Source organism: Cinclus cinclus, chromosome 1 (genome assembly GCF_963662255.1).
Source record: "Cinclus cinclus chromosome 1, bCinCin1.1, whole genome shotgun sequence".
Classification (NCBI taxonomy): Eukaryota; Metazoa; Chordata; class Aves; order Passeriformes; family Cinclidae; genus Cinclus; species Cinclus cinclus.
This window is the reverse complement of record NC_085046.1, coordinates 61,702,794-61,729,985: the sequence shown is the minus strand read 5'-3', so window position 1 is coordinate 61,729,985 and position 27,192 is coordinate 61,702,794. Positions and strand designations below refer to the sequence as shown.

General features: G+C 38.2%; 1 protein-coding gene across 1 annotated transcript in view; it reads left to right on the top strand.

Moving 5' to 3' along the window:
* CDKAL1 (CDK5 regulatory subunit associated protein 1 like 1) overlaps window positions 1-27,192 on the top strand; it is a 377,407-nt gene that overhangs the window by 41,470 nt on the left and 308,745 nt on the right. Inside the window, exon 5 of the mRNA XM_062514885.1 lies at window positions 24,961-25,045. Within this exon, the coding sequence (XP_062370869.1) occupies window positions 24,961-25,045 (85 nt within the window). The remainder of the gene's footprint in view (window positions 1-24,960; window positions 25,046-27,192) is intronic.

Genomic DNA, 27,192 nt, shown 5'->3' with positions numbered 1-27,192 from the left:
AAAATCCAAGTCTGTAATTCTAATTCCAAATTCTTTTTTCTTTTACTGAAAGTTAGTTAATAGAAGTCCCATCATTTCAAAAGTCCACCACTTTCTTAGTCTTATGGCGATTATTTCAGGTTTGGTGAGACTATATTACTGTGTATTGAGGTTCTTAAAATACTTCTGCTTCAGCATCATTCCAGACTTCTTTTTCAGTATTTGCTGAAGATATCTCAGTTACAAATTTGTAATTGCCTAAATCAGAAACATTTTCTTTCATATTTGTTAACATATGGGGACTCTGATGCTGCTGCCTGATAAAAAAAACCCAAAAACTAAAAATAGAGTTAATTTGCCTAAAAAAGTCGTGACATTTGAGAAAATTAGTCATTATAATGTCTCACTAAATCTGCAGTACTACCTGAAGTCTCCTGATTTGAGGTTTGCATGGCATTTTAGGAATATTTTTATTCTAGCACTGTTTTGTACCAATTTATTTCTCACTGCGCTGTGTATGTAAGTTGCATTGTTTGAAAGGAATTTAGGAGGTGGCGCTACATGTGCTTCATTTGGAGAAAAGTTGTGTTCATTGAAAACAGTCTAACAAACCTCTCTTAATCCAGCTTTAATATATCCTCATGGAGGAAGCATCCTTTTTGAATGTTTCAGTTTGACCCAACCCGTGCAAACATGTGTTCATATGCAAACAGTCTGTGTGTTATATAAATATGACCTCCTTTATTGTTTGATGTTTCTCAGAGTGGTTTCTTTTGGAATTTGCCTAATCACTTGACTTGGTATTTTGTGTTATCAGGAGTGCGGATGTTATGGTTATGAAAAATATTACAATGTGCACAAAACACAGAAAGGTAGTGTGATAGGCAGTGTTCCCAGGTTAAAATATTTCATGGGTATTTGCATGCATTTTGAATATTGAATATTCCCAGGTTAAAAACTTTTGCAGGTATTTGCATGGGTTTTGCATAGTGAAGCATTCATGTGCTTATTAGCCCTGCACTATACTTGCAGTTAAGAAATTTGCATATGATTTGCTTTCTGTTGAGTGAAATAAGCTTTACACAGAATTCAGGGCATTAACTCTTTTTATGCATGACCTATTACTGGGTGGAAGGCACTTGAAAAAAAGCCTGGTAGTACTTAGCATTTTGTAACAAACACAAGATTTAAAAGGGCAACATGAGTACAAAGTGTTTCTATCAGTAATACCTTTCAGGAGCACACGTGAATGCTGGGTGGCACGTTTCCAGATTTAATTGCATTTCTACCTTACCAAGGACTCAAAATTGAAGCTTGTTCTTCATAGGAGATGCAGAAAATTAGATAGAGAAGGTGGTTTGTGTTGTTTGTGTGTGTAAGTTTTGTTGTAGTTTTCTTTCTTTTTCTCCCTCGGTTCTTCCATTCATTTGTTGCAGAAGCACTGATTCATTGCCACTGTTCATGATTGATAGCGTGAGCTGTCGATTTGTTGTGTTCCTGACAGTAAATTGCCATTTGTGTTCAGAATATTTCCTAGTTAATTTTGGCTTCCTTTTGAAGCGTAATCAATATTCATTCTTCTTTCAGATCTACAGGCTTGAATTGATATTACTCAAATCTTTGAAAACTTACTAAAATTCTACACTTTTGCAAAGAGTGGTGGAAAATAATTGTATTTGAAGCCTGACTGTCAAGTCACTAACAAATTTTGCTGTGTGGTGCTCTGTAGTTCCACAATATATGTGTAAAAATCTGCCTCTGAATATCAAAATAATCCAGCTGTGTGCGTGTGACTAGTTCTTTCTCAGCTTGATTTGCTTTCTGTAAATTCTAAATCGTGGTAACTTTATTACTTTGGTAATATCAAGTATGCTTGCTAAATAGTAACTAATTTGCCTAATAGCATATTAGTGTAGGACAGCCAACTTTTAAAAACATTTTCATAGGTTCCAGCACCTGTACCGTCATCTCCTTGGTGCTGGAAAATGATGTCTCTTGCTCTTGGCAGCAATGCCAGTGTGGGCAGCTGCTGCTGTGTTCCCCTGCCTTCCCCAGCTGTGCTGGTGCAGCATCCTGTGTATCCCACAGTTCACTACCAACAGAGGCTATCCTTTGGCCTGGTGCATTTTTTATTTTACCTCAGGTCAATGTCTGGCTTATCTTTATAATTGTATTGTTCCTGTGAAAGGGTGGTATGAGAAAGAGGAAAGCTGCTAGAGCTTGGGCTGCTACTTAAGGGAAGCTTTGTAAAGCTGTGCCCCAAGTCTGTTCAGTGTGTAAATGAAATGTAAATTGTGAGAGGACCAAAGAATTTCTGTAAGGAATGAAATGGCTGGTTTTACACAATGATTTACTGCTGTTGCTGATGGCTGCATGTTTATTTAGCTTTACACACTGCACTAGGCAGAACAATAAGCTGTGTTTGAAAGCCTGAGCTTTGCCTGTGGTTTGCATATTTTGTCTTTGAATACATACTTGGAGTTCATAAGACTAAGTTCAAAGAAAGTAACTTTTCTTTTTTCATATGCTCATAATGATCTTGAAATATAAATTTATTTTTTCTATTTAAGTGATTAACAGGAAAAAAAATAATAACTTTTCCATTATATTGGTTGATGTCAACACTGTATCAACATTAGAAATTCAAAGTAGATCTGATTATGCAGTAGAAAGTATATTATGTAGTCTATTGGTGTACCTTGAAGGGGAAATGTGCTTTGAAGCTTATTACAAAACAGATAAATATGCATTTTCTCCAAGAAATGTTCTTTAACTTTTGTATCCGAAAATCATTGTTAGTGATTCCAGAAATAATTTTTATATCTGTAGTTAAAATGCCTTTTTTTTTTTTTTTTAACTACTGAGATTTAAGAGTTACTCTTGTACAGATTGATAACCATTTTTAGTGAACAGGTAGCCGTGTTTCTGGGCATACGAACACCGTATGTGTAAAAGATGTTATTTAAAAAAATAATGTTATTAAAAAATAAAAATGTTTTGTTATCTTGATTTTGCTAAAAATCATAGCAGCAGTGGATGAGAAAGCTGACCAAAAACCATCAGAGCCTTATTTTGTTCTGTTTCTGCTGGTTTCCTCAGCTGACTCCTGTTAGTAACTGTGACCAGGCTGCTTTGCCTGCCATTCTGTGAGCATGGGAGAAGTGACACAACCAAAAGAGTTGGATTCTAGGCACTTCATTGAATTATTTGTGTAGTTTGCAACAGTTGCATTTACATAGTATATTTAAATAGAGACACAATGGACACACACAGAATGGTGTCATAGGAGGCATAGGATTAGGGTATGCACAAAACTCTGTCTTTTATAGGGAGGGTATTCTTTGGGATAGACCTTGGTTTAAATTCCTTCTCCTCAGATGCCTAAACACTGTGTTTAAAGCCTCTGGACATCACACCTCTAGTCAGGCAGTGTTTTGGGAGCCGTTTTGTGCTTCCTTACATGTGCTGTCATCTTGGTGTTTTTGAACTCATTCTCCAGTGGTGCAAAGTGTCAGCAGAAGGTCATGGATAAAGACCCTGTTCCAGTCCGCTTCATACGTCTTTCTTGTCTGAATACAAATTAAAAATCATTATCTGACTTTTTAGAAGGTGTTACTGCTTGCTTTTATCTTCTGCACTGTGTAAAATTTTAAATCTGGAAGAGAAGATGAGCAGGGTTTTTAAATTTACCACCACATAGACCAAACCTGTATTGTGTATTTTAATATTACAACTCATCTCTCCTGGAGAGTGAAAAAGATAAAGCTAATCATCTTCTGTTACCTGCTGTGGCTGAATGTGGCTTTGTGAGCATTGCAAACACCTTGGTCCACTTAAGAGTATTTTGATTTTTCACTGAGGATTCTGGTGCCAGAGGAGGGATGACTTATGTTGCATTTTGTTTAGCTAGTGGCTAATTTCTTTTAAAACACTGGGCTGCCTGGGATCTGTTTTACAAACAACTTCAATATCCAGACTGTAGGAAGAGGGTACCCTTGAAAGCTGTCTCAGTAGAAGTTACCTCTTTCAGTCAGAGCTCTGTAATTGAGGTTACTTTTTCTGTGGTGCTTAGCATCTGCTCCTTGAGACTAAGTAGCAGTTCCATTTTTCATTATAGGTACATGATTGCAACTGTATTTTAGTTTTTGCTATAGCTTCTAAGGCTTTTTTCTTTTTTTAATACTGTAGATATGTAATTGAAAGAATTGTGTAGGTAATGTACCTGATTTCAAGTGGATCCTCCCCAGCACTGGTGAGGGCACACCTGGAGCGCTGTGTCCAGTTCTGGGCTCCCCAGCAGAGAGACAGGGACATAATGGAGACAGTCCAGTGAAGAACCGTGGAGATGATTAAGGGACTGGAGCATCTCTCCTGTGAGGAGAAGCTGAGAGATCTGGGATTATTCAGCATGGAGAAGAAAAGGCTTGGAGGAATCTCATCAATGTGTATTAGATACCTTAAGGTAGGGTGCAATGAGACTGGAACCAGACTTTTTCAGTGGTGCCCAGTGACAGGCCAGGACCCAGTGGGCATGCAGTGACACAGCAGGTTCCTTCTGAGCACCAGGAGACACTTCTTTTACTGTGAAGGTGAACAGGTTGCCCAGGGTGGTGGTGGAGTCTCCATGCCTGCAAATACTTAAAAGCCATCTGGACATGGTCCTGGGCAGTAGGCTGTGTGTGGCCCTTCTGGATCAAAGGATGTGGATCAGATGACCTCCAGAGGTCCTTTTCAAACCTTTTCAACTTTCTGTTGATTTTTAGCTATGGGAGATACTCTGGTGCTGTGTCTTCATGCATTGCTTCCTGATACAGAATTCAGATTGGAGGATGTGTTTCTGCTGTATCAAGGTAACAGCCTTAACCCTGCCCAAGTATTGTGTGTATTTTTGTACTTTTCCCACAAGAAAACTACCAGTCAGCAGGGAGGCTCTTAATTACCTACTGTGTTTTGATGTATTTTTAGTGTGATGAGCCTATCCTGGGTTTTTTGGTAAGAGTCTAAAGCAGGAATGCCGATTAGTATGGGAAAGAAAGAAAGAAAGAAGACTGATAAATATTTATCTGGTGAAAGACATCTTGAATTCTAGTATTCAATATAGTTTTTCTCCAAATCAGTTTTTGTAGTTTACTGTGGAGTTGGTGTGCATTTATCTGACACAAAGTCGGTATATGTGACTTAGAAGTCTTTCCATTTAAACCCAAAAATACATTCATTGCCTTATGTCCATCAGCTCTTGAGGTTGTTGGGGGCAGAAAGGGATTGTTTTAGGATTCAAGAATCAATATACATTGTCAGAAGCAATGTCCCGTTGAATTGTAGTGTGTTTCACAACTTCTGTGTACTTGACTTGTGACATAGTATTCCATGATGTGTTATAAGCTGATGTAATGTCAGATATTTGGAAGGCAGGAGACAGATTATCTGGAGCAAATACCAACCTGTTCTTGACATTTATGAACTGGTTCATTAATTATAAGAACTACATACTCAAAGCTCAGCAATATTCTAGAATTTTATAATACTAATTTCATATGACAGAAAAGCCACAGGAGAATAGGAATGTGGTTTTAACATTGGGTCTGAGAGAATTCATTGTTTTCAGGTAATAGTAGCTAAACACTGGTTTTAATGTAATCATATTTTGTAAATTTTTAAAGGCCACTATATCTTTCTGGGATGCTTTATGAAGTGATGAGAGCCCCACCAGATTGGACTACATCTTTTGTGAGGAGTCTTGGTGGCTGTTCCTGTTTTTATTTTCATTCCAAGGTGGTTGATTATCTTTGAAAGTGCTAGCACAAGATTTGGAACATACACCACACAACAGTCTTTATAATCTGTACAACATTTATGGGTAAGGCTGATTCTGTTTTATTACGTAAGAATTTAAGAAGTAGATGTGCTTCTGCATGCACAGATGTAATGTCTGAAATAAAAACAGCTGGCTTCAAAGGTAAATAAAGGATGAGAATGGCTGCTCATCACACATCCCTGAAAAAAAGGACAGTGGAATTTATGGTGGGGTCAATGATAAGGGATGATGAAAAGATTCTCTTTGGGGAGAGAAGAGAGTTTGACTTGTTTCTCATAAATGCTGATTTGAAGTTCTCTTATGTAGAGGCACAGAGGCTTGCTTTCCTGTGGGATGTGTGGTTGCTGATCTGGCTTCCAAAGCTGATGAATTGTCTCACTTGGGTGATTACAAGTGTAGCATGGTGCCTGTTTTGGCTTTTGGGGTGTGCACAAAGATGCTGTTAGGCAGGCATTGCTGGTCAGTGTCTCTTTTTAAATGTCTGGAAATACTGCTGTATGCTGGATAGCTCAGGGTGCTGATGAAATAAAGTTGTAGGTGTTATTGGATGAGTGTGCTAGTCCTTTGGGTTGCTAAGAGTCCTTAGTTCTTAAAGATTTGTCAAAAACTTGCTTTCTTCCTGAGGGAAGTAATTCATACGTTGTCATTTCTCTATGAAATGTTCCTTCTTGAAAGGTGGTACTTATATTTCTGAAACCCATATGCTTTATATTGGTTTGTGTTAATTCAGTTTCCTGAGAGGTCTGGTGGGTAAAAAAATCAGTTTCCCATTTGCTTGTAAATCTTACTATACCCTGAATGGCATGATGGTTTTTGTAATAAACATTTATTTATCTTTCAGATCAAATTCACTGCCAGTCTGGTGTAATTTAAATGCTACCACTTTCAATTTTTCATCATTAGTTCTTAATCACAGTGAGAATACATTTCTTGCAAGACTCCTCTAGTTGCCCACATACTTGTAGTGTAGCTCTGCAGTGTATTTCTGGTAGTGCTTTGTGTTCTGAGGCTGGGGACACTGAACTTGCCATGGCATGTTTGGATATACTTTGAGCAAAACCAGTGTATTGAAAAACAGAAGATACATGTGTATTTGGACTTTATTTAACACATCAGAAAATAAAATGTGCTAAAGACAATGTTCTGGCTAATAACTCTGTCTTGTGGTAATAAATGCATAAAAATAAAGGATTTAAGGATCATATAGAATTTTTCTTTTAAATGCAATGACAGTTTCTTTGAAGGGATTAAAAAATCCAAGCAACTTAATAGCTCGTCTTATACTTTACCTCTAGACTGACATGTGTTGATTATTTGTACTTATATTAGGTTTTTTTTGCATTTGTGGGCAAAAAAGGTAATTACCAGCTAGGATTACTTCTGCTAGTACGATTCCTTTAATATTTTCATGCATGGTAAAAAAGACACTGGATGTACAATTAGCAAAGGAAACAAAAGCAACTTGAAGACTTCATTACCGTATTATTTGCAGTGTATTATTAAAATGAAGTAAAAAACATCTATGAATAGTGACTTTTTAAAAGAGTAATGCCCAGTTCTTAAGAGGTACTGGTGTTAAATATACACCTGCTTGAAACAGGTGTAAAAAGTTTTCCTCTTTGAGGCAGTCATCCTTTTAGTGTATATCAAATTTGCTTCTGTAGTGCAATAGAGACCCCTCAAATGCCTATGTTGAAACTGGAATCTTCCAGTGAAATCAAGGGTGGCATATATAGAATATCTGCATTTGGCAGAGATTTTATGAGTTTGTTTTCTAACAAATACTCAGTTCTTCATACTTCTCAGATATTCCTGTGTGCCAGTGGAATGGGAATGTTATGTGTAGCTTTTACTTTCTTTTCTAAATGGTTTTAAGCAATTAAATTCTACCACTTAATTACTTCTTTCACTAACCATCTGTTTCAAATGAATGGGTCAGTAAACATACCTGTTTATATACGTTATTAATACTTTTTCCAGTTGTTAATTTTATATGGATTTTGTTTTGGATATGTTGAAAAAATGTGCCCTTCTGTGATTTTACCCTGTGCTTAAACGTGGCCTTAACCTGAGTCTGCTTCCTTCCTAATCTCAGAGGCCTCATGAAGATTCAGAAGCTGTTGGTATTATCTTTCATGTATTTGTGATGCACAGTTACTGCCCCTATTTAATTTAAATCTTCAGGCTGAGCTTAATGATGACTGATCTGTTTTAGTGCCTGCCTTAACCTTGGAATAGTTTAAGCCTTGCAAGAATTTCTTGAAATTACACCCTGCCCAAAAGTATATAGATCCTCATTAAACATTCTCAGTTAGGACTTTAACAAATGCTGAAGCAAATCAGAAGGTATAAGTGAGGCAGCTTTATTTTATGACACTTAAGTAAGGCTTTACCTTTAATATCAACTTTTAATTTTTAAAGAAAAAGTTAACTATATATTGATACTATGAAAAGATAGTGGGGAACAGAAAGCGAAGAAATCACTCAAAGCTTTGAAAAGAGGCTAATAATCAATTTGTCAAAAGTGCTGAGTATTGCTTGTGAAACTAAATGTAATGCTGGTTATCAAGTAACCTTCAGCAAAAAATGAGAACCTTACAAGAGCACTGGTGGCATTAGAAGCTGCAGACATTTGATTTTAAGTTGTTTTAAATTTTTTTTATAGTGTTCAAAAATAGTTTCTTCAATCCATCTGCTGTAGATCGATCTTGTTTCTACTTAACAACACTGGCTAAATTGCGAATAATTAATGTCCTTTTGTGAAGGACATTTTTGAAGAAATTACACTTGTTATCTCAAGTGTTTGCTCTTTTGATTTGAGGAGGTAATTGTGCTTTGTGTAAAAGTTCACATTTGTTGGGGAGTTTGGACTATGTGTGCAGTTTAAAATAAAATACAGCAACTGTAATAATTATTTTGATGATCCCATAACGATTATGAATTTAAGGATTACGTGGAATGTGACAGAAATACATTACTCAGCACCAGGAATACCAGGCTGTGCCAGGCTTTTGGATTTGAGTGCAGCTGGTGGTTTTACTTGCTCACTGGGGGTACAGGCAGGGCAGGGTGCAGCAGGCTGGAGAGTCCAGAAGAACTGAAGTCATTTCTGTGGGGCAGTCTGAGATCTACAAAGGTTTGGGCTCTTATGGAGGCTGGATAAAAATTGGCAAAGTCTGCTGATGTTCTTAGAGGTGAAAGTTGTTTTTTATACTGCGAGATGGTGGAAGTCCTGGCATGGATGGGTTGTTGGGGGTGTGGACACTGAAAACACCTGGGTTGGAGGTGGGCGGTCTGATAAAGCAGCTTCAGGTGTGGCAAGTGCAAGAAGCTCTGCAATGAAGTGGATGCTTTGTTGGTTTTACAGCTAGGAAGTACAGGCAAAATACATCTGTTCAAAGCCACTTCCAGCATTGTGTATTAAGTATCAGATGATTAATGGAAAATACACTGCATGCTTGCAGGACCCAGTGATGATTAATAGCTACTAAAAGCTTGTAACAAATAAAGCCTGTAAACAAATAAAGGATGAGGAGAAGGCTGAGGTAGTTAATGCTTTCTTTGCTTAGTCTTTAACAGTCAGACCAGTTGATCTCAGTGTACCCAGCCTCCTGAGAGGGAAAATAGGGACAGAGAGCAACATGAAGCCCCTTAATCCAAGGGGGAATGGTCAGTGACCTTCTGTGCTGTGTAGATACGTGTCTCTTGGGTTGGGTGGGATCCATCTGAGGGTACTGAAGGAGCTGTGAGAGATACCTTCTTTGACCAAGTGACCCCCTTAGAGGGTGAGGGAAAGGCTGTGGGTGTTGTCCTTCTGGACTGCAGTAAAGACTTGGATACTGTCTCTCATAGCATTCTCCTGGAGAAGCTGGCTGCTCATGTTTTAGATGAATGCAGTGTTTGCTGGATTAAAAGCTCTCTGCTCAGAGAGTGGTAATGAAGGGAGTTTGATCCTGCTGGTGGCCGGTCACAAGTGCTGTTCCCCAGGGCTAAATGTTGGGGCCAGTTCTGTTAAATACCTTTATCAATGACCTAAACAAGTGGATCAAGTGCATCCTCAGTCAGTTTGAGGACCAAGCTGTGAGGGAGTGTCAATCTGCTGGAGGGTTGGAAGGCTCTGGTGAGGCATCTGGGCAGGCTGGATCCATGGGCTGAGGCCAGTTCTCTGGAGTTCAACAAGGCCAAGTGCCAGGTCCTGCACTTCAGTCAATCACAACAACCCCAGGCAGTGCTACAGGCTGAGGGCAGTGGCTGGAAAGCTGCCCTGCAGAGGAGGATCTGGGGGGGTGCTGGTCAACAGCACGTGAACAAGAGCCAGTGTGTGCCCAGGTGGCCATAAGGCCAATGGCATCCTGGCCTGGATCAGCAATGGTGGGGCCAGCAGGACCAGGGCAGTGATTGTCTCCTGTACTTGGCACTGGTGAGGCTGTGCCTCAAGTCCTGTATCCAGTTTTGGGTTCCCCACCACAAGAAGGAGGTGCTGGAGCATGTCCAGAGAAGGGGAACAGAGCTGGGGAAGGGTCTGGAGTACAAGTACAATGAAGAGCAGCTGTGGGAGCTGGGCATATTTAGCCTGGAGGAAAGGAGGCTCAGGGGGGACCTCATCACTCCCTACTACTGCCTGCACTCCCAGGCAAGCAGCAACAGGACAAGACCAAATGGTCTCAAGTTGTGGCAGTGGAGGGATAGATTAGATATTAGGAAAAATTTCTTCACTGAAATGGCTGTCAAGCACCAGGTCAATCAAGTGATTGAGTCACCATCTCTGGAGGCATTTAAAAAGCCTGTGGGTGTGGCACTAAGGGACATGGTTTAGTGATGGACTTGGCAGTACTAAGATCTCTAAGATCTTAGAGGTCTTTTCCAACCTGAATGATTCCATGAAAGTGCTGTGGTGTTTGTTTTCTGAATATATTAATGTAAGTTTGAGTACAGACTTTTTTTGTTTTGTTTTGTTTTTCTAATCCACAACTTGGTATAAATGACACACAAACTTTACTATTTTCTAAAATTTATTTCCTTTTTTTGGTGATAAAATGTCTGTCATTTTTAACAAGCAGTTTGGCAGATTGTATCCAGGATGTAACAAATACTTTGCTTTCAACCAAGAAAAAGTACAGTTGGTAAATGTCTGGAGTGGTAGTGTTTTTAGTGTTTTTATTTCCTGACTTTTTTTCTGTCAGTCTGTATACTGCTTTTGCTCCCTGCCCATTAAAGTTGCCTCTTCACCACTACCATTGCATGTATAAATCCTCTCTTCCCCTCATGGCATCATTTTTAACTGTTTGGTTTGTGAAATAAATTATTAAAAATGACTGTAAAAATGTCTTCCATCTCTTGATGGAAGACTGCGGTTAACACTTTCAGGCTACCATTAGACCAGTTCTTTTTATGTATTAGTCAGCTGTCTATACGCTGCATGTAGCTCATTCTGGCCCCTGTGATTACTCATCCAAGAGAGGAGAAATGTTCTCTTAACGTGTTCTCTGTATCTGTTGGAAAGCATCACAGTGTTTCCTGGAGTCAGATGGAATGTGACAGTAACTGTGAAGGATTTTCACATGACGGTACTCTTATGAGTCTGATTTAAATCAAACTAAGGAATGCTGTATTCTTACCTCTGGCATTTGGAAGACATTTAATTTTAATTTTAATTTTTTGTTTATATCAAGCACGTAATTTTTGTTCTTCACACTTAACCTTTAAAAGAACTTACTGCCTTTGTTTCCCCCACAGTTACAACTAGTTACAACTAACTACTTGTTAGTTTATGGTGGTAATTGATTTTTAGCAAGGGAAGGGTCATTGGAGCAGTAGGCAGGGTGCCATATATTGTCTTATGTACTAAACATTAAACTAACTTAGCTTTACGGAGCTTAAGTATATGGAGCTTAAATTCAATCTAAATCACAGCCTTGTTGGCTAAATACCTATATTGACAGAACTTCAGAGGGATGCTACCAGAGAGCTGGTGACACTGAGGAAGAGGACAATGTGAAAATTTGAACTTAACATGGTTGTCTCAGGGTGTCTTTCTTTTCCTGGTTTTAGAACAGTAATAAATACTTTTATCTGAGTTCAGTTTTACTTGGAAGATCTTAGAGCAGGATCTTTAGTAAAGTGCAAAAGGTTAAGCACTCTGTGGCAGCTAACGTCTGTGCTTGATAAAGGTTGAATGTGTGGATGAACCTAAAAAGGAGATGAAGTGATTTGAAAGACAGGAAGCCATCTGCTCTGTCTGTACTTGTGGGAGACCTCAATGATTCCATGTTGTCTCTTGCTGGGACTCTGCTGTGTGAGCCATGCTGTGTTCATAGACTGGATTACCAGCTGCATTTCAACTTCGATCCTGGCCAGCTGTGCTGATGACCCTAATGCTGAGTTAATACTTGTGTTCCTTTATCTTGCTGGATGCATCCTGACACGGTGGCACTCACAGATGACTTTTTTTAAACTTTCCTTACTTAAAGGGGTCTCTAAATGCACTTAGAGGTGGTACTGTTTTTCAGGGTTATGATTTCAAGGCCAGTTGAAATAAATAAAGAGTTATTACCAACCAGTACCATTGGTTACAAATCAGTAATGGACTGAAGGTAAGTAGCCTAGGCTGTCCATGTAGTCATGGGCCTCCTGGTATCTGCTGTTGCCACTATACCACTTCCCTTATATCTGGCAACTTCTGATTAATTACTGTTGGATTTTTCTCTTCTGAAATGTTTAAAAGACTTAAGCTGAGGTGCAAGAAACAGATAATGTCTTTTCCTACTGTAAGTGACCATAACCCTTTAGCCAAGGGAGTTTACAATCATAAGCATTTTTACTTCTGCAAAGTATATATTAAATAAAAACTAGTTTGCTTGTGTTTTTGACTTTTTTCTTTAAGCTTTACCACTAGGGTTCACCAAAAGCTTTCTAAAAAACTGTTATTATCAAGCACTTGGGCAGATAATGTGCCAGAGTGGGATGGGTTATGTGACTTGTAGGAACTTGATATGCTGTTTTTTAAAAATTCATCTTTGAAAGCAAGAAAAAGGTGAAGTAATAAGATACAAATGTGCAAAGAAATATAGTGATCATAGGCGACAGCAGATTAAGCTTCAGTCACTGACATAGAAAAAAGAGAAGTTTGCATAAAGATCCCTCTCACATCAGAAAATAGAAATAAAATTGTGGATAACTAAAGGCCTTGAAGTCTTAATAGTAATGAAGTGAAGTATCTTCAATTTTCAGAAGGTAGAAATGTCAAATTGGTTTTTTCAATACCTTGAGCTGTGTACTGAAATGTAGGTTTTCTGTTGTTACTCTTTACCTTGTCTTCAAAGTAGGAAAGACAGGTAAATCCAGCGAAAGGAAGATACTCCCAGTGTGGAGCCTGGGGCAGGAAGAAGATAACAACCCAAAAAAATTTGACTCCTTCTGTAATTCACCTGTGGAGCTCTTTGAGCAAATCTTCTACTTTTTCCTTGAAAGAAATGGAGAACTGCCAGACAGCGCTGTGCACTCTTAAACTGCAACTCTCCCTGCTGTAATATACCAATATCACTCCTTGTGACAGTCCTTCAAATCTTGAGATGTGGCTTCCAAATAAGATGAGAAAACAAATCCTCACCCACCTTCTCTTGTTTGTCAAAATGTTCTTTTTATTTTTGGGACCTGCTGTTGCATCAAATAATACGTATCTCAAACTAATGTTTGAATTGGTTTGTGCTTGATGAAACTTTACCACTCTGGACCATAAAGCTACATTTTTCTATGCAAAACTGACATGTTTTAACTTCTGGCACTTGTAAGTGCTGCTGAAAGTTTCAAAATTGGCTTGTCTTACTGCACGCAGCCTTATTAGTACTGGAAGAATATTTTCTGACACTTTTTTTGTACAAATGATAGCAATCTAACAAAACTGTCTCTAGCAAGGATATCAAACCTGCAGTCGAGATTGACAGGAGACATAATAGAGAAATAATGTGTGAGGCTGTAGTGGGTATATCAGTACTGGTACAGAACTATTCAGCCTCTTTAATGCATGGTTCTGTAGCAGCTGCATGGGCTGGTGTGTCTGCTCTGCATGAGTCAGGGCATGGAGAAAGGGCAGGAGGGGTTGGGATACACCTTTGCACACCTGCCTGTGCTGTCTTTGCTTCTCTTTCCCAGTACATCTTTACGCCTCTGCCATGAACAGACTTCCTTGCTATTCTGACTCAATGGGCTTAGAAATAGTCTTCTACTTTATCCTAAATGTTTTCAGATGAAGCTTATTCCAAACTTGTTGGTGGAATTTTGTGAAGAAGCTTGCACTGCTGGTTGCTGTGCTGCATTTACTGGTTGTGTGTGTAGAGTGAACTTTAATTTCTGCTGTGCTTAGTCTGGAGTTTTCACAAGCACTGTATTTTGCTGATAGTCTGAACTAGGGATGATGGTTGGGAATTAACCTCAGCAGAGGCTTATCTGGCTGCTTGGTATGGTACCTTAAGCCCGTATCTCCTACTTTTCAGAAAACTGATAAAGTAGAAAATAGATGAGGTGTGAAGGTAGTTCTGAAAAAAGTCAATAAGTAGCCGGAAGCTACAATTTAATAAGTGTTTAGACATATCTGGCTCAAATAGCTTATAATTTTAACTCTTTTAAAAGCGATAGATAAAACCTAAATCCATATTCCCTGTGGCACTAGGTATCAGGAGAAATAAGTGGAAGCAAGGCATTTGAAATCAATAAATGGCTTCTAGGTGCAACTTAATGCAGACAGAATTTAGAGGAAAAAGATTGTGAAACAGATACAGGAATAAAATTTCGGTTTCTTTTGCAGACTATAGCAAAGTTCTAATACCGGCTGTTGTGAAAATGAATGGAGATTAGAAAGTTGTGGAAATGTGGAAGTTCAGTGCCATGGGCCAACTTGTACAGAATTAGATGTACTGAAAAAGTATGAAATCTGCAGAGGAAAGCTGGTCTCTTAATGCCTTCAATGAAACCATAAATGAATAATGTTAATTACCTAAGATCCATTTTGTATTACACTGGAAATTAAACAAAGATTTTTTTCCCATTTGCTTGGGATTTGTGTTGTGCTTGAGAATTTTCTGTTTCACTGCTTTGAGCTTCCTGTTGTTGGATTTACTTGTGGCTTATGGGGACTAGAAATGCAAGAGGCTCCTCTGGGTAGGTAATACAAGTGATCCAACTGCATTTTATAAAGGCCCTTGGTTTCTCTTTCTGTTCCTTAGCCAAACAGGTTCTACTTGAGTGTATGATGGGACTCAGTAACCCTCAATTTATATTTTCTTTGTTCTATCCCATAGACATGATGAGGAAGAGCCATTAACATTCCATTAGCTCTGTAGATAGAAGCATTTATATAAGTGAGAATTGTCAGTGTTACACCTCAAGGAGATTAAAATTATGTTCCTGGCATGGGTTCCAGTCAGTCCTTCTTGAATCTGAACTACTTATTGCTGTTTACGTCAAATTCGTATGGAATCATATGATGCATAGTGGAAAGCATACACTTTTCATTTTTCATTTACCCATGCCTTTTTGATCGTCATATGAAATACCTGCTTATGCTTTTTTTTTTTAACCTTAAACATCACAGTATGTGATATTTTCAAATCAACAGTTTAGATGACATTTCTGACTTGCAGTTTATGTCTTGCCCGTCTCAACGTCAGCAGTTTTATTTAAATTTCAGCCATTTATTAGCAACTGCCATCTGCAAAACAATTGAATCCTCTTTAATAATTTTTACCAGGTAAGTCTAATTCTGAGACTACAGATAAAAAAGCAAGTGGAGATTTCTGAAGTGTTATATCAAAAATGAGAATGCAGTTGTTTTTCAGTGAACCCTGTGAAATCTGGAAATTCTTTTGGAGCTCACCCATCAGCTGTTGTCCTTCTAAAGCCATAGTTAGACTTCAGTAGATGCTCTGAGACAGTTGGTAACACATGTACAAGAGCTATGATAGAGCACACATGGGGAGTTAGAGCTATTGTAATCTGTTTGGGTTAGTTTCTTTGAGGGGGAGGGGGATTTTTTAAAGTTTGTTGCATAGAAAGGAGTCAATTTGATGGGTTGTTAAGTGTTTTCTGTTGATTTGCTGTGCAACCCAAATTACTGAAAGGTTGGGTTTTGTGATTGCCTTTAAACTTACCAAAAATTTATTTGATATCACCTATTTGGTGTTTAAAGGATATATACTGAAAGAGTTTGTGCATATAAATCTAAGCAATGGCTTTGTGTTCAGGGACAGGCCTGAAGGCAGGGACAACTTGGCTAGGATCTTGGCTTGTTTGCATAGACATCCTGTGTGGCTCAATCAAGTTATGGAAACTCTGGAACTACTTGTCTACCTTTATAAGATGAAAAGGTATTGGTGTTGGGAAGGGTGCATATTTTATATGTGGCTGTTGAAGGTAAATCAGTTAATATTTGCAGCATGCTTTGAAACTTCAGTTGCATGGTGTTGTGCAAGATGTTTTGTTCATGGTTGGCTTTGGAATTTGAGTGACTTAGACAGAAGCAATCAGTCTACATTTGCTCATTTGAATAACTTGTGTTTTGCGTATGAAGCTGTATGTAGGGACAGAGAAGCACTGAGTCGTACTGTGTGTGCTATTTCTGGAGTATCAAGCAGGCTTAAGACTCAGAGGAGGAGGAGTTTCTGGGATTTTTCCAAATTCTGTCAACAAAACAAATTCTACCCGCATTAATCATCAGAGTGAGTTGGAGTTATTTGTGTGTTGTTGTAGCATAGCCTAGCTGAAACAGGCTACTTGACCTCGTTGCTAATGTAATGGGACTTTTCCCAAGAGACTGATAAATCACTCATCACTGCTTTTCATATTGAAATTATTTACACTGATCATTAAGTCTTCAGTCCAGTGAAAGGAGCAGTTGACTCCTGGAATGCCTTGAGATTATTGTGCTCAAGAGCAGGGTGAAATGCACACCTTACAGCACCATGCTATGGCACCTGCATCTGCTGCTGACCTGGGTAATTTGGGTACCTTGACATTAGGTGTTACTGTGCTGAACAGCCATTGGCAGTGCTTAGGATTTCTGCGAACACACCTCTTAGCTAGCAGTGAGATTTACCCTCACTTGTTTTAAGGTCTTGTTTTGTTCAAGAAACAGTTGCATGATCCATTTTTTTCAAAGTAGTGAAGTCTCTATTTTGAAGGAATGAGTTAAAAATTCAGCCTAAATTTTCCGCATTTGGTATCTAATACCATGTGCAGAATGAGCTTTGGCTATTTCATATCAAAAAAAGAGCCATGAGAGAAGAGTAGCCCATTAAGGTCATGTCATGTTGGAATAAGCTTCCTTTAGAACATGGCCATGGTTGTATACTTGTAACAGGGGTACCTTTCCTTTAAAATGTCTGTCTGGGAGCTGTTTGACAGGACAAGTGGAACTCTGGAATGTAGACTAAAATGCAGCAGATTATGGCATGGCAAACTGTACAGAGAGTTGAACTGAAGTTTGTTTTGTTCCCTGATCAACAAAGATAGCAAGCAGGTAAGATGCGGAAATGATCAGTCCCTTTCTTGATTGGAACAAGTGTGAGTCGTTCAATGGCCATGAGCTTGGGAAAATTCTCATTCATTTTGAATGAATTTTTGAAATGTCTTACAGGTACTCAGTTTTAGAATGTTAAAGGACAAAAGGACACCTGCTGCTTTTCAAAAGAAACATTTCTAGGTTTAGCCTTTTTAAACATAAATAATTTTGCAATTTCAAGTTACCCTCATGTGCCTTGGAAGTGCATTGAAAATCTAGTGAATTAGAGTAAAATGAACAAAATACCGAAGTAATTAGTCAATTCATGTTGTCTGTGCTTGGTGCAGAGACAGAAAAATCAGCTGGACATTGCAGAAGGAGTAAAAATAGAAGTTTTAGCCTAATTGGATTTTTTCACATTGTTAAAAGGTAAACATTTAAAGTACGTTTAACCCTTCTGTTCTTTACTTTGTGGAGCTTAGGTGTTGCTAAGGGTGGATGGGCTGAAGCCTTCCTACCCATCTCTGTGTGTCTGGGTGCTGCAGTGCAGACCCTGGGCTGCAGTAAGCAGTGTAGCTGGGGCATCCTGCTGGTCTGGCACAAGCATGTACAAAGTGGGAGAAAAAGGCGGCTTACTCCAAGGATCATCTCAGACCCAGACTGTAGCCTGTGCTGTGTCTGGAGCAGAGATGAAAAGTACTTAGAGAATGGATTACTCACTTCAAAATCCCAGTATAAATAAGAGTAAGTGCTACTGGTGGTTGCAGAGTAGAAGTGGGAGGTAAAGTTTATCATCGTCAGTATTTTGAAGCTAAATTTATTCTTTCATGTGCATTTTCTTAGGTGTTGTCTGGTGTTCAGTGCCCCCATGCCAAGCCTGAAGTAATATGTTAAGGGGCATGCTCTGAAGTACAGACTCTTTTGTCTGCACTATTTATAAATATAGTAATGTTAGTTCAGGTGTTCGCCTACTGTAATTTTCCAAGTTCCAGTTTCATGTTCTCAGTGATCTCAATGTCACCCTTTAGTTTTAGTGATGGTGGCAGAAGCCATAAGCTGTTCTGCTGGCCTTGGTAAACTCCAGCAAACTAAATGTATTTTGAAGGAGTTTGTTGTTGGGAAGGAGTGGTAAGGCAGAATTCCAGGTCATGAACAGATTGAATGGACATCAACTGATAGCATAGTAATTTGTCCCAGTAACTGCAGAATACCCCCTGAACAGCTGAAAACAGAGGTGTATGCCCTTCCTCTTTGGGAATGGGTTTTCAAAGGTGACTGGAAGCAAACCAGTTTGGGTGGTTTTTTTTTGTTTTTTTTTTAAGAAAACTTTCAGTCCTGAAAGTAGGCATGAGTGCATAAAATTGAACTATTTGTCTGTTATACTGAAACGAGGAGATGATATGATTTGACATTATATTTTGAATCCAGTAGTGTATTACTGGGTTTTAACTGACTAGATCTTGTGTGTTTAAATGTGCTCAATTCCTACTTATTTCATGTGTTCAGTGGACAAGTCACTGTGTGCCTCTGTTTTGGTGCTGGACCGTGAGAAATATCCTTTGATAGCTGACACAGGATCCTGATCTGGAAGGCTTTATAAAATCTGTTTATAGTCCAGCAGTAGCTGCTGTTAAAATGACTGCCCGCTCAAGAAAATTTACTGAAAATGCTCAATTTCTTAAAAAGCAGAACAATCAAGAAAGCTTTCTTGCACTATTAGCTCAGTAATGAAAATGTTAATGGAGAGTAAAAATGGCAAATTTGCATATTTGTAGTTTAAAATCAGGGCAAGAGACATGATGGGAGAATTATTTTTTTCATGAAGGCTTGTCTGCATTACCTGATTCGATAAGCAGCCAGGCTTTCGTTTTTTGGAACTTCAAATAACATATATGGAGGGTGAACCAAATAGTTGTATTTTCATTAATTGTGAATGAAGTAATTTGTTATGTCCAGAGTATCTCAGAAATTTAATGAGAAAACAGAAGTCACTTTGCAAACAGGCTGGTCCTTTTATATTTTACATCCTGATACTGTTGATAAGACATGAGTGGGTTTGTTTTGAAAGACATTTGCAATCTGTGAAGTTGATATTTTCAGCATGCCTTTGAGTGTTTTGTATCAGTGGCAAATGCCTGGTGCGTCTTCAGAGGTGGGAACTGATTGTGTGTCCCTGAGATTTCAAATAAGTACCATCTGGAAACTCATGATAACTTGTAGTTTTGATTTGTAGTTGCTGTTGGGGGTGCAGACACAAGAAAAGAGCTTGTTTGCTTGGAATCTTTTCTGTAGGACAAGTTACATGAGAGTTGATAGTTATCTACATCTCATACAATATTGTGAGCTAGCAAATGGTAGCTAAGTATTTAGTGTGCCACGGAAAGGCACACAAATAAAACTCTAAACTTCTTCTTGTTGTTCTCAACCTTGTTGAGCTTTTTTCTCCTGCCAAGCAAAGCCTATTGTCTGCAAACAAATCACCAAACTCCACATCCCCAGAGGAAGATGTACCTTCCTCCTGCACTGATGGTTCACAGCCTTTCTGGACTAGTATTTATGAGGAGATTCTTTCCCAATACTTGTTGAGGTCTCAATGTGCACTGGTCCAAGAACTCATTAAATTGACCAGCATCTAATTTCAGTAACCTAATTTGAGTGACAGTGGGTTTCTGTGACACAGGGATGTTGAAAGAAAAGAATTAGTTTGGCAACTTTGTTCCAGTCAGGATGCTTCACGACTTCTGTAACTGGCTGTGAGGTGTCCTCATGCTTAGATATTTGTGTTATTTGGGGGCAGTTGATTCCCATGGAGTACCGTTTTGGGCATACGTTCCAAATAACCTTGGATGTTACTGGACCTGGCTCCAGAGCATGGAATGGCAACCAGGGTATGAAGGGAGAGAGCAGAGCTGTTTTGGAAGGAAGAATGCACAGGACAAAGGATTTCATGGGGAGGTCCATAAATGGGAGCAGACACTAGAATACAGCACATGGAAACAGAGAAACTGGAGGTATTTTTGTTGTGTAAGAGAGTTAGAAGTAAGAAAATCAGAAAAGGTGAGGAGGAAGACTCACGGAGTGATTAAGGACAGCTGGAGGGAAAGACTCTGGAGGAGCCTTCAGTGATTAGAGAAGGATCTGCTTTCAGATTGATGTACAGTATTTAAAAGTATGTCATACTAGTTCTGAGTCATTTTTTGAGCAAACTCTGCTGAGCAAATCTGGTAGTGGTTTCAGTGCAGAGAGAGGAGTGATGTGCTGTAGAAAGTCAAGGAAGGCTGTTCTTTTAGGGCTTCACTAGATGTGTTTCTTTTAATTTTTTGCTTTGTGAGTGTTTTGATTTTCAAGGAGATGTGGTTTGGGGGAATTTGGAAGAAAACAAAGTTTTGGATAAAGAATTGAAAGAAAAAAGACTAAAAGACCAGGCAAACCCAAGTCAGTTGTTTATTTTCAGCTGACAGTATTACTACAATCTTAAGAAATTCTGCTGATTTATGATTTCTGTAATGATAACAAACCTGACACTGCTAGCTAGAAAATAATTGTAAATATTATTTTCCTCTGTAGGTATACTGATGTTTCAAACTCTTGCTATTTTATCATCTTAGTATTGCATAATGCAGCCAATTCATGTTTTCCAGAGTTTCCCAATTAACTTAAGTGTTCAGAAGTTTCCATGACCTTTAGGTTCCTTTGTATTCTATGTTGTTTTTCAGAGAGTATGATAGACTTTGTGGTTTACTTCCAATGTAGCCTTTTTTTTTTATGGAAAAGATTCATGATGCAAAAAGACCGTGGCTTTGAGTTGTGTTTTTGAGCATTTTTCAAGGCTGATTTGACATATCCTTCCCCCTCCCCCCCCAACATATACATCATAGAGGAATCTGTTTAAGTAGCTCATAAAAGTTGGCAGCAAATTATCATAATTAAAAAAGTATAATTAGGCTGAATATATGGCAAAAATAAGTTGAAGAAGATCCCCTTAGAGAGGATTGTTGCAGGATATATGCACCTCTATCATATTCACTATAATTGATGTTCACTCTACTTACAGTTCTTGCTTCAGTTTTGCCTTTCAGTGTCTGTGACTTGCTGGAAAACATTCTGTAATGTTTAGATTGTCCTGTTCACTCAGATCTGTGCGAGCTCCCAAGCACAGGCCTCTGTTCTTCACTGAAATGTTTCTCAAAAACCTGATGGAGCTGGGGAGGGTGACAGGTGGAGACCTTCTAAGGAAAGGTGCATGGGCAGCCTTAGTGGGTGCAGCACCACATTTACATGGTGCTTCCCACCCAGACCTAAACACTTCGTCTGCCTGCCTGGAGTAGAAACAGGGAATCCTCAGGGCTGTCTGCCCCTGCTCCTATAGGCATGTATTTAGAAGCCTGAGATTATTTGTCAGAGCTATGTGAGTCTTTATTTGGGGGTAGCACTGAATAGTAGCAACTGCTCATGTCAGAACGCTTTTAGGTACATATATATATATATACACACACACCCACCCCTGTATATATCTATATATATCTCTATATACATATACACACACACACACACACACACCTATATATATCTATATATATAGGTAGCCAGTTGCTCCAGTCTCTGTGCCCCGAATAAAGAATTGCTACTTCAGTGTTGCTTAATATTTAGTAATTATGAGGGCCAAAGATGTTGTTTACACATGCCAAGCCCAGTCTGCTGTTTTGGTCCATGTTTGTTTCCCCACATCCATTAAGGCCTTGCAAAGCAAAATGTGACCGCTGACAAGTTATTTCCACAATGTTGCAAATGTTCAGATCTTCCTGCAACCTGATACAAAAAGGCCCTGTTGGCAATTTTTTTCTTTTTAACTGAAATTTTTTTTGCAGAAATGCAGTAAATTGTGGTGAGTTTACACCAGTGCATGCAATTATTTTAGGTGTAAATAGGGCAGCAAAGTACTAAGAAAATTCAGCTATAATTTCGAATTATTTAATTATCTAATAATAATAATAATTTTATGTAATTATTTAAATTATTTTTTATATTTTTAAGTTGTGATATGGAATCTTAATAAATTAATATAACTCATAAGCATGTGTCTATATGTTTATATGTAAGGATAATCAAAACTTGTATGTGCATATGTTTGTATGAGAAATCATGAGATTTAATTAGGAAAAAAAAAGATTTAAAAACAAATGCAGAGATAGGACAACTAAATATGGCAAAACAATAGTGTTGCTGTAAGAGAAGGACAAACCTCTGTCACACGTTTACTTTCCTTAAATGATTTTTAGATGGGTACATGAATGAGATTCTGTTTCCCAAGACTGCTCAGGAGTTTTTATTCTGTTAAAGCCTTTGCTTTTCATCTTCTGTTCTACAGAGGCTGAAACATGCTATGGAATGAATTTACATGTATTTTGGAGACTTTTTTTATACATCTAAAATATATAAAGTATTGCAGTTGTCCCTCAGTCAAGGAGACAATATATTAATAGCCTGGAAACCAAACTGCTGTATGAAATGAATCCTGTTAGTATGTAAAGACTTTCTAAACTTAAATGTGTTACTTTTTCGAAGGCTGTTTTGAAGAGAGATTTTGATTTTGGCTTTAGAGGAAAAGCATTGCCACAGTGTTGACTATTCCTGCACACCTGGAAACCACGGTACAAGGAGGAGCTGAAACCAAGCCCAGAACTGGTGTTCTCTGTCTTAAGGCATCTCTCCTCTGAATAAAGACATCTCTTGAAAAATGGTTGTGCTTTACAGTGGTGAATGAGTGCTACTGCAGATGTTGTCTGTTGAATGTAATGTCTCACTTAAATGTTGGCCTTTTGCTATTTTGTTTGTGTGTGTCCCACCCCTAATTCTCAGGTGGGTGTGTTACGGGTGTGGGGCTGAATTTATAAACATTTTATGCTGCTGAAAAGAATAAGAAATACAAGATTTTGGCAGTGTGACTGGAAAACTACTTTTAAAATGTGTTTGTTTTCATACTTTGTGCATCTGACTAGGCCAAGAGATCACTCCTTCTGACATTGAGACTGTTTCTTTGCTTTTCTGTATATGAGTCCTAATCAATTTTTTTACCTCTGATTATCTTTCTAATAGTAAATGAGCCTGTTCATTAGTCTAAAAATGTAGCTTTCATGCAGCCTGGGTTGGAGGAGAGGTTGTCTTGTTCCATTTTTTGACATTTTTTGACTTATGTGTAGGCTAAAACACTGAGTGCTCTTTCCCTACCTGACAGGGTCAGATATTTGTTGTTTTTTTTTTTTTTAAGTAGCTAAAGGTCTGAATGTTGTTTTGGTCACTGCTTTGTGGCCTTTCCCTGTTGTGAAGGGAAGTTGTGTTTTAGCCAAATTAATAGTGTGATCTTGGTCAACAATTATTAGAACCTCCCCTCCCCCAAATATTTTCTCTTATTTAGCATTAGTTTAATTTTATGTATTATTTACAGTTTACCTGTTTCCTAGGTTAAGTGACCAATAGTCAATTGTAAATGATGATTTCTTTGAAGAAAATGTCAATGAGACAGAAAGCTTTTTCCGTTTTAGTATTTTGTCATAAGTGTGTGTACATGGAGGAGAGGGATACAGATAGATACATTCATGATCAGTATATAAATATGCCTAAGTCTTGGCAAGCTTTCTCCTGCATTAGCAGGATGCCAGTTCAAGTAAGGCATCCTAAAAATTATGTTTTACCTGTATTCATTGGTCACTGGCTTATGTAAAGATACATCAGTCAACACTTCAGTGCTCAATATACTGAATAGTAGCGAGTGACTTGAGTTTTCTTATCCAAACTGATATAAGCTATTCTGATGAATGCTAAAGCAATGAACTACTTGAGATAGATTATTTTTATTCTGTTCAGAAAAAGAAGTTCTGACTTCACAAGGATAATGACTGTGCTAGTAATTCTGTACTTTAGGCCATGTTTTATAGGATTAGAGTTTATACATGTGCTTCTGCAGATAAATCTGGGATTCAGTTCTGTTAATGAATTTAGATATCAATAGGTTCTGAACATACAGAAAGGTTTGGATCCTGAAAAAAATAGTATCCTTATCTGAATGGAGGAAGATATTGGTTGTATGAATATCTCTTGTCTGAAAATTGCTGAGCTATAATCCTACCATGACTAAGATATAATCAAAACTAGAAATATGTATGTTTCTTTCTAAACCAGCTACACTGATTTTTCTCTTTAGTAGTGGTTCACATTTTATAAATTGTGATTTATTTCTTTTGTAGTATTAATTCACAGTAGAGCTGAAGCAGGGATTTTGTTTTCTTAGTGAAACCTGCTTTTGTTGGCCACTTAATTTTGCCTTTGTCTAGGCAACATCTTTCTGGGAGTTGTGACTGTTCTTTTAAACTTCGTTTTCCATGATGTGTGACCTAATGGCATCTCAGCTAGTAAATGAGATAACGATTCATTCCCCATTGGCAAAAAAAAATTAAAAAGAAATTACAATGGAAATGTTTATGTGCCTCATTTTTTCTAAAACACAAAAAAAGAACAACAAAAAACCCTTTCCAAGAATGTAATTGAATATGAAGTTATCCTCCAAATAGCCAACTTATTATTATTGGCTCGGTTTGGTAATTTTTTATATGATATAAGTTAAGAGTTGACAGGTTAAATAATTCTTACAGGTTTGCTTCTTTTTGTTTTGTAGACAATTCTGCTGAAGCAGATTTATGGTTGCTGAACAGTTGTACAGTAAAAAATCCTGCCGAGGACCACTTCAGAAACTCAATCAAGTAAGTTGTTTCCTTACAAAGATACTTAGCTATCAATGAATATTACATGTCTTAAAGCTTTGTAGTAATTTTGTGGTTTAGAACAAAAAATGTGCTGAGTTTGAGTGTTGGAATGGTGAATTCTCTAGAATGGATTTGTAAGGTAGAGTGGATTTTTTTTTTTTTAATGGCAATAACTTGCAAGTGATTATCACTACACTTATTTAGGAGAATTAAATAGAGAGATAGGAGCTTTTAGAAAGGAGCTTTTATATCACTTTTCAAGACAATGTTGTAGTAACTCTTTTTCAAGAGTTCCCTTTGCTTTTTGTTTGGGGTGGGGGTTTTTTAATATGTGAGTTGTTAGTTTGTTTTGTTTTTCATCTAATTAAATAAGGCCTAACTGGGACCTTCTTTTCAGTGGTGCACAGCAATGGCCATAAACTAAATGGCCATTAGTACCTTAACATGAGGAAGAACTACTATATCTTGCGAGTGTCAGAGCACTGAACATGCTGCCCAGGGGGTCGTGGAGTCCCCCTCTCTGGAGACATTCCAAATCTACCTGGGCATGTCTCTGAGTCACCTGCTCTGGGTTACTCTGCCCTGGCAGGGGAGTTGGACAAGATGATGTCCAGAAGTTCCTTCCAACCCTACCAATTCTGTGATTCTTTGGAAAGGGTATCTGGCATGTACTTAAAACCAGCTGTTTCGCTACACATTTTCTTGAAAGTTTAGTTGATTGGCTTATAATAGAAGTCTTTTGAAGAATGTGTTTTATTACTCAGTGGCATTTCATAGATGTCAAACAAAATGGTATGGTAGTGTCTTTTGCCTCCAATTTCTGCAGAAGTGTAGTTGTGATGGGAGTAACTAGAAAACCTGTACACATACAGCTGTTACTGCCCAGAATAAAGAAATACTGTGGTATGTGTCTTGTAGATTTTATCTTCAGTAAACAAGTTTGACTATTTGTGCAGTCATTTGTTTAGTGTGGTGCACTGGGGATGGACTGGCTGTTGAAATCCATTTTGGTTAGAAACACATAGTTCTAGGGAAGGGAAAGAGGAGAGAAGCTGGTTATAAGCTACTCCTTGTAATGCTGGAGTTACTAACAGGTTCTCAGGGCTGTGACCTGGAACAGGAACCACTTGCCTGCTGTAGGTGTCGCAGCGGAAATTTCCTCCACCCCTGAGAGTGCTTCACTTCCTCGCTGCTGGTGTTGCACTTGGTGACCAGAATGGCTTATGCCTTTTCTTCTCTTTTGCCAAAAAAAAAGAAAAAAAAGAAAAAAGAAAAAAAAAAGACAAACTATTCCCAGAAAACTTCCAGCAGTTAGTGTGTGTTGGCCAACAGAACTGATGACAAGATAGTTTCCAGTTCAGTTGTGGCCATCCCTCTACTTTACTAATCCTGTGCCAGAAATGATGTGGTATGGTGTGTGTCCTAGCCAGGAGAATAGAGTTGGTTAAGAAAGAGGGCCTAACTGAAAGCAAATGACCAAAAATATTTCTTTGAAGAACATGTTTCTGTTGCTGCTCTGTTCACGAACCTGATGTTACTTATAGCCTGGATTTATTCCTTTTTATCCTTGTATCTCCTTGTACTTGCTCTTTTCCTGTAGCATGCATCATTCATTCTCTAATATCAGACCCAGGCAGTTCCCAGCCATGGAGATGGACATCTTCCATAGTTGTTTCTGATTTTTCATAAGGTGCATTCAACACAGGGGAACCACATTGTCTCTCTAAAAAACACAACTTCTCCCAAGTAGTTCTCAATTTATTACAGCAAAAACCCAATGCATGAAGTTTGGGTGATACAAAATGAGCTGCCATTATATCCTGTTGTAGCAGCTTGTTGGTAACTATGGAAATCTTTGTTTTCCTCAGTTGAGTAACAAAATAAACATGTAGTGTGTGTGTTGTCAAAGCAAACATGCTTGGAGTAGAAAAATTAATACTCAGCCCTGTAAAATTCTTTTTTTAAAAAAACAAAAAACAGTTTGAAAGTGTTACATAACATTATGCATGCTGTGTGAGAAAAGTATTTATTTATTCTCTGCCCACTGCAGCTGTTCCTGCATTGTTCTTACATTGCTTGCATATATGACTTTAAAATGCACTGATTCAAACCAGTGGTAGTGTGTTCACACTGGTGGTTAAGGA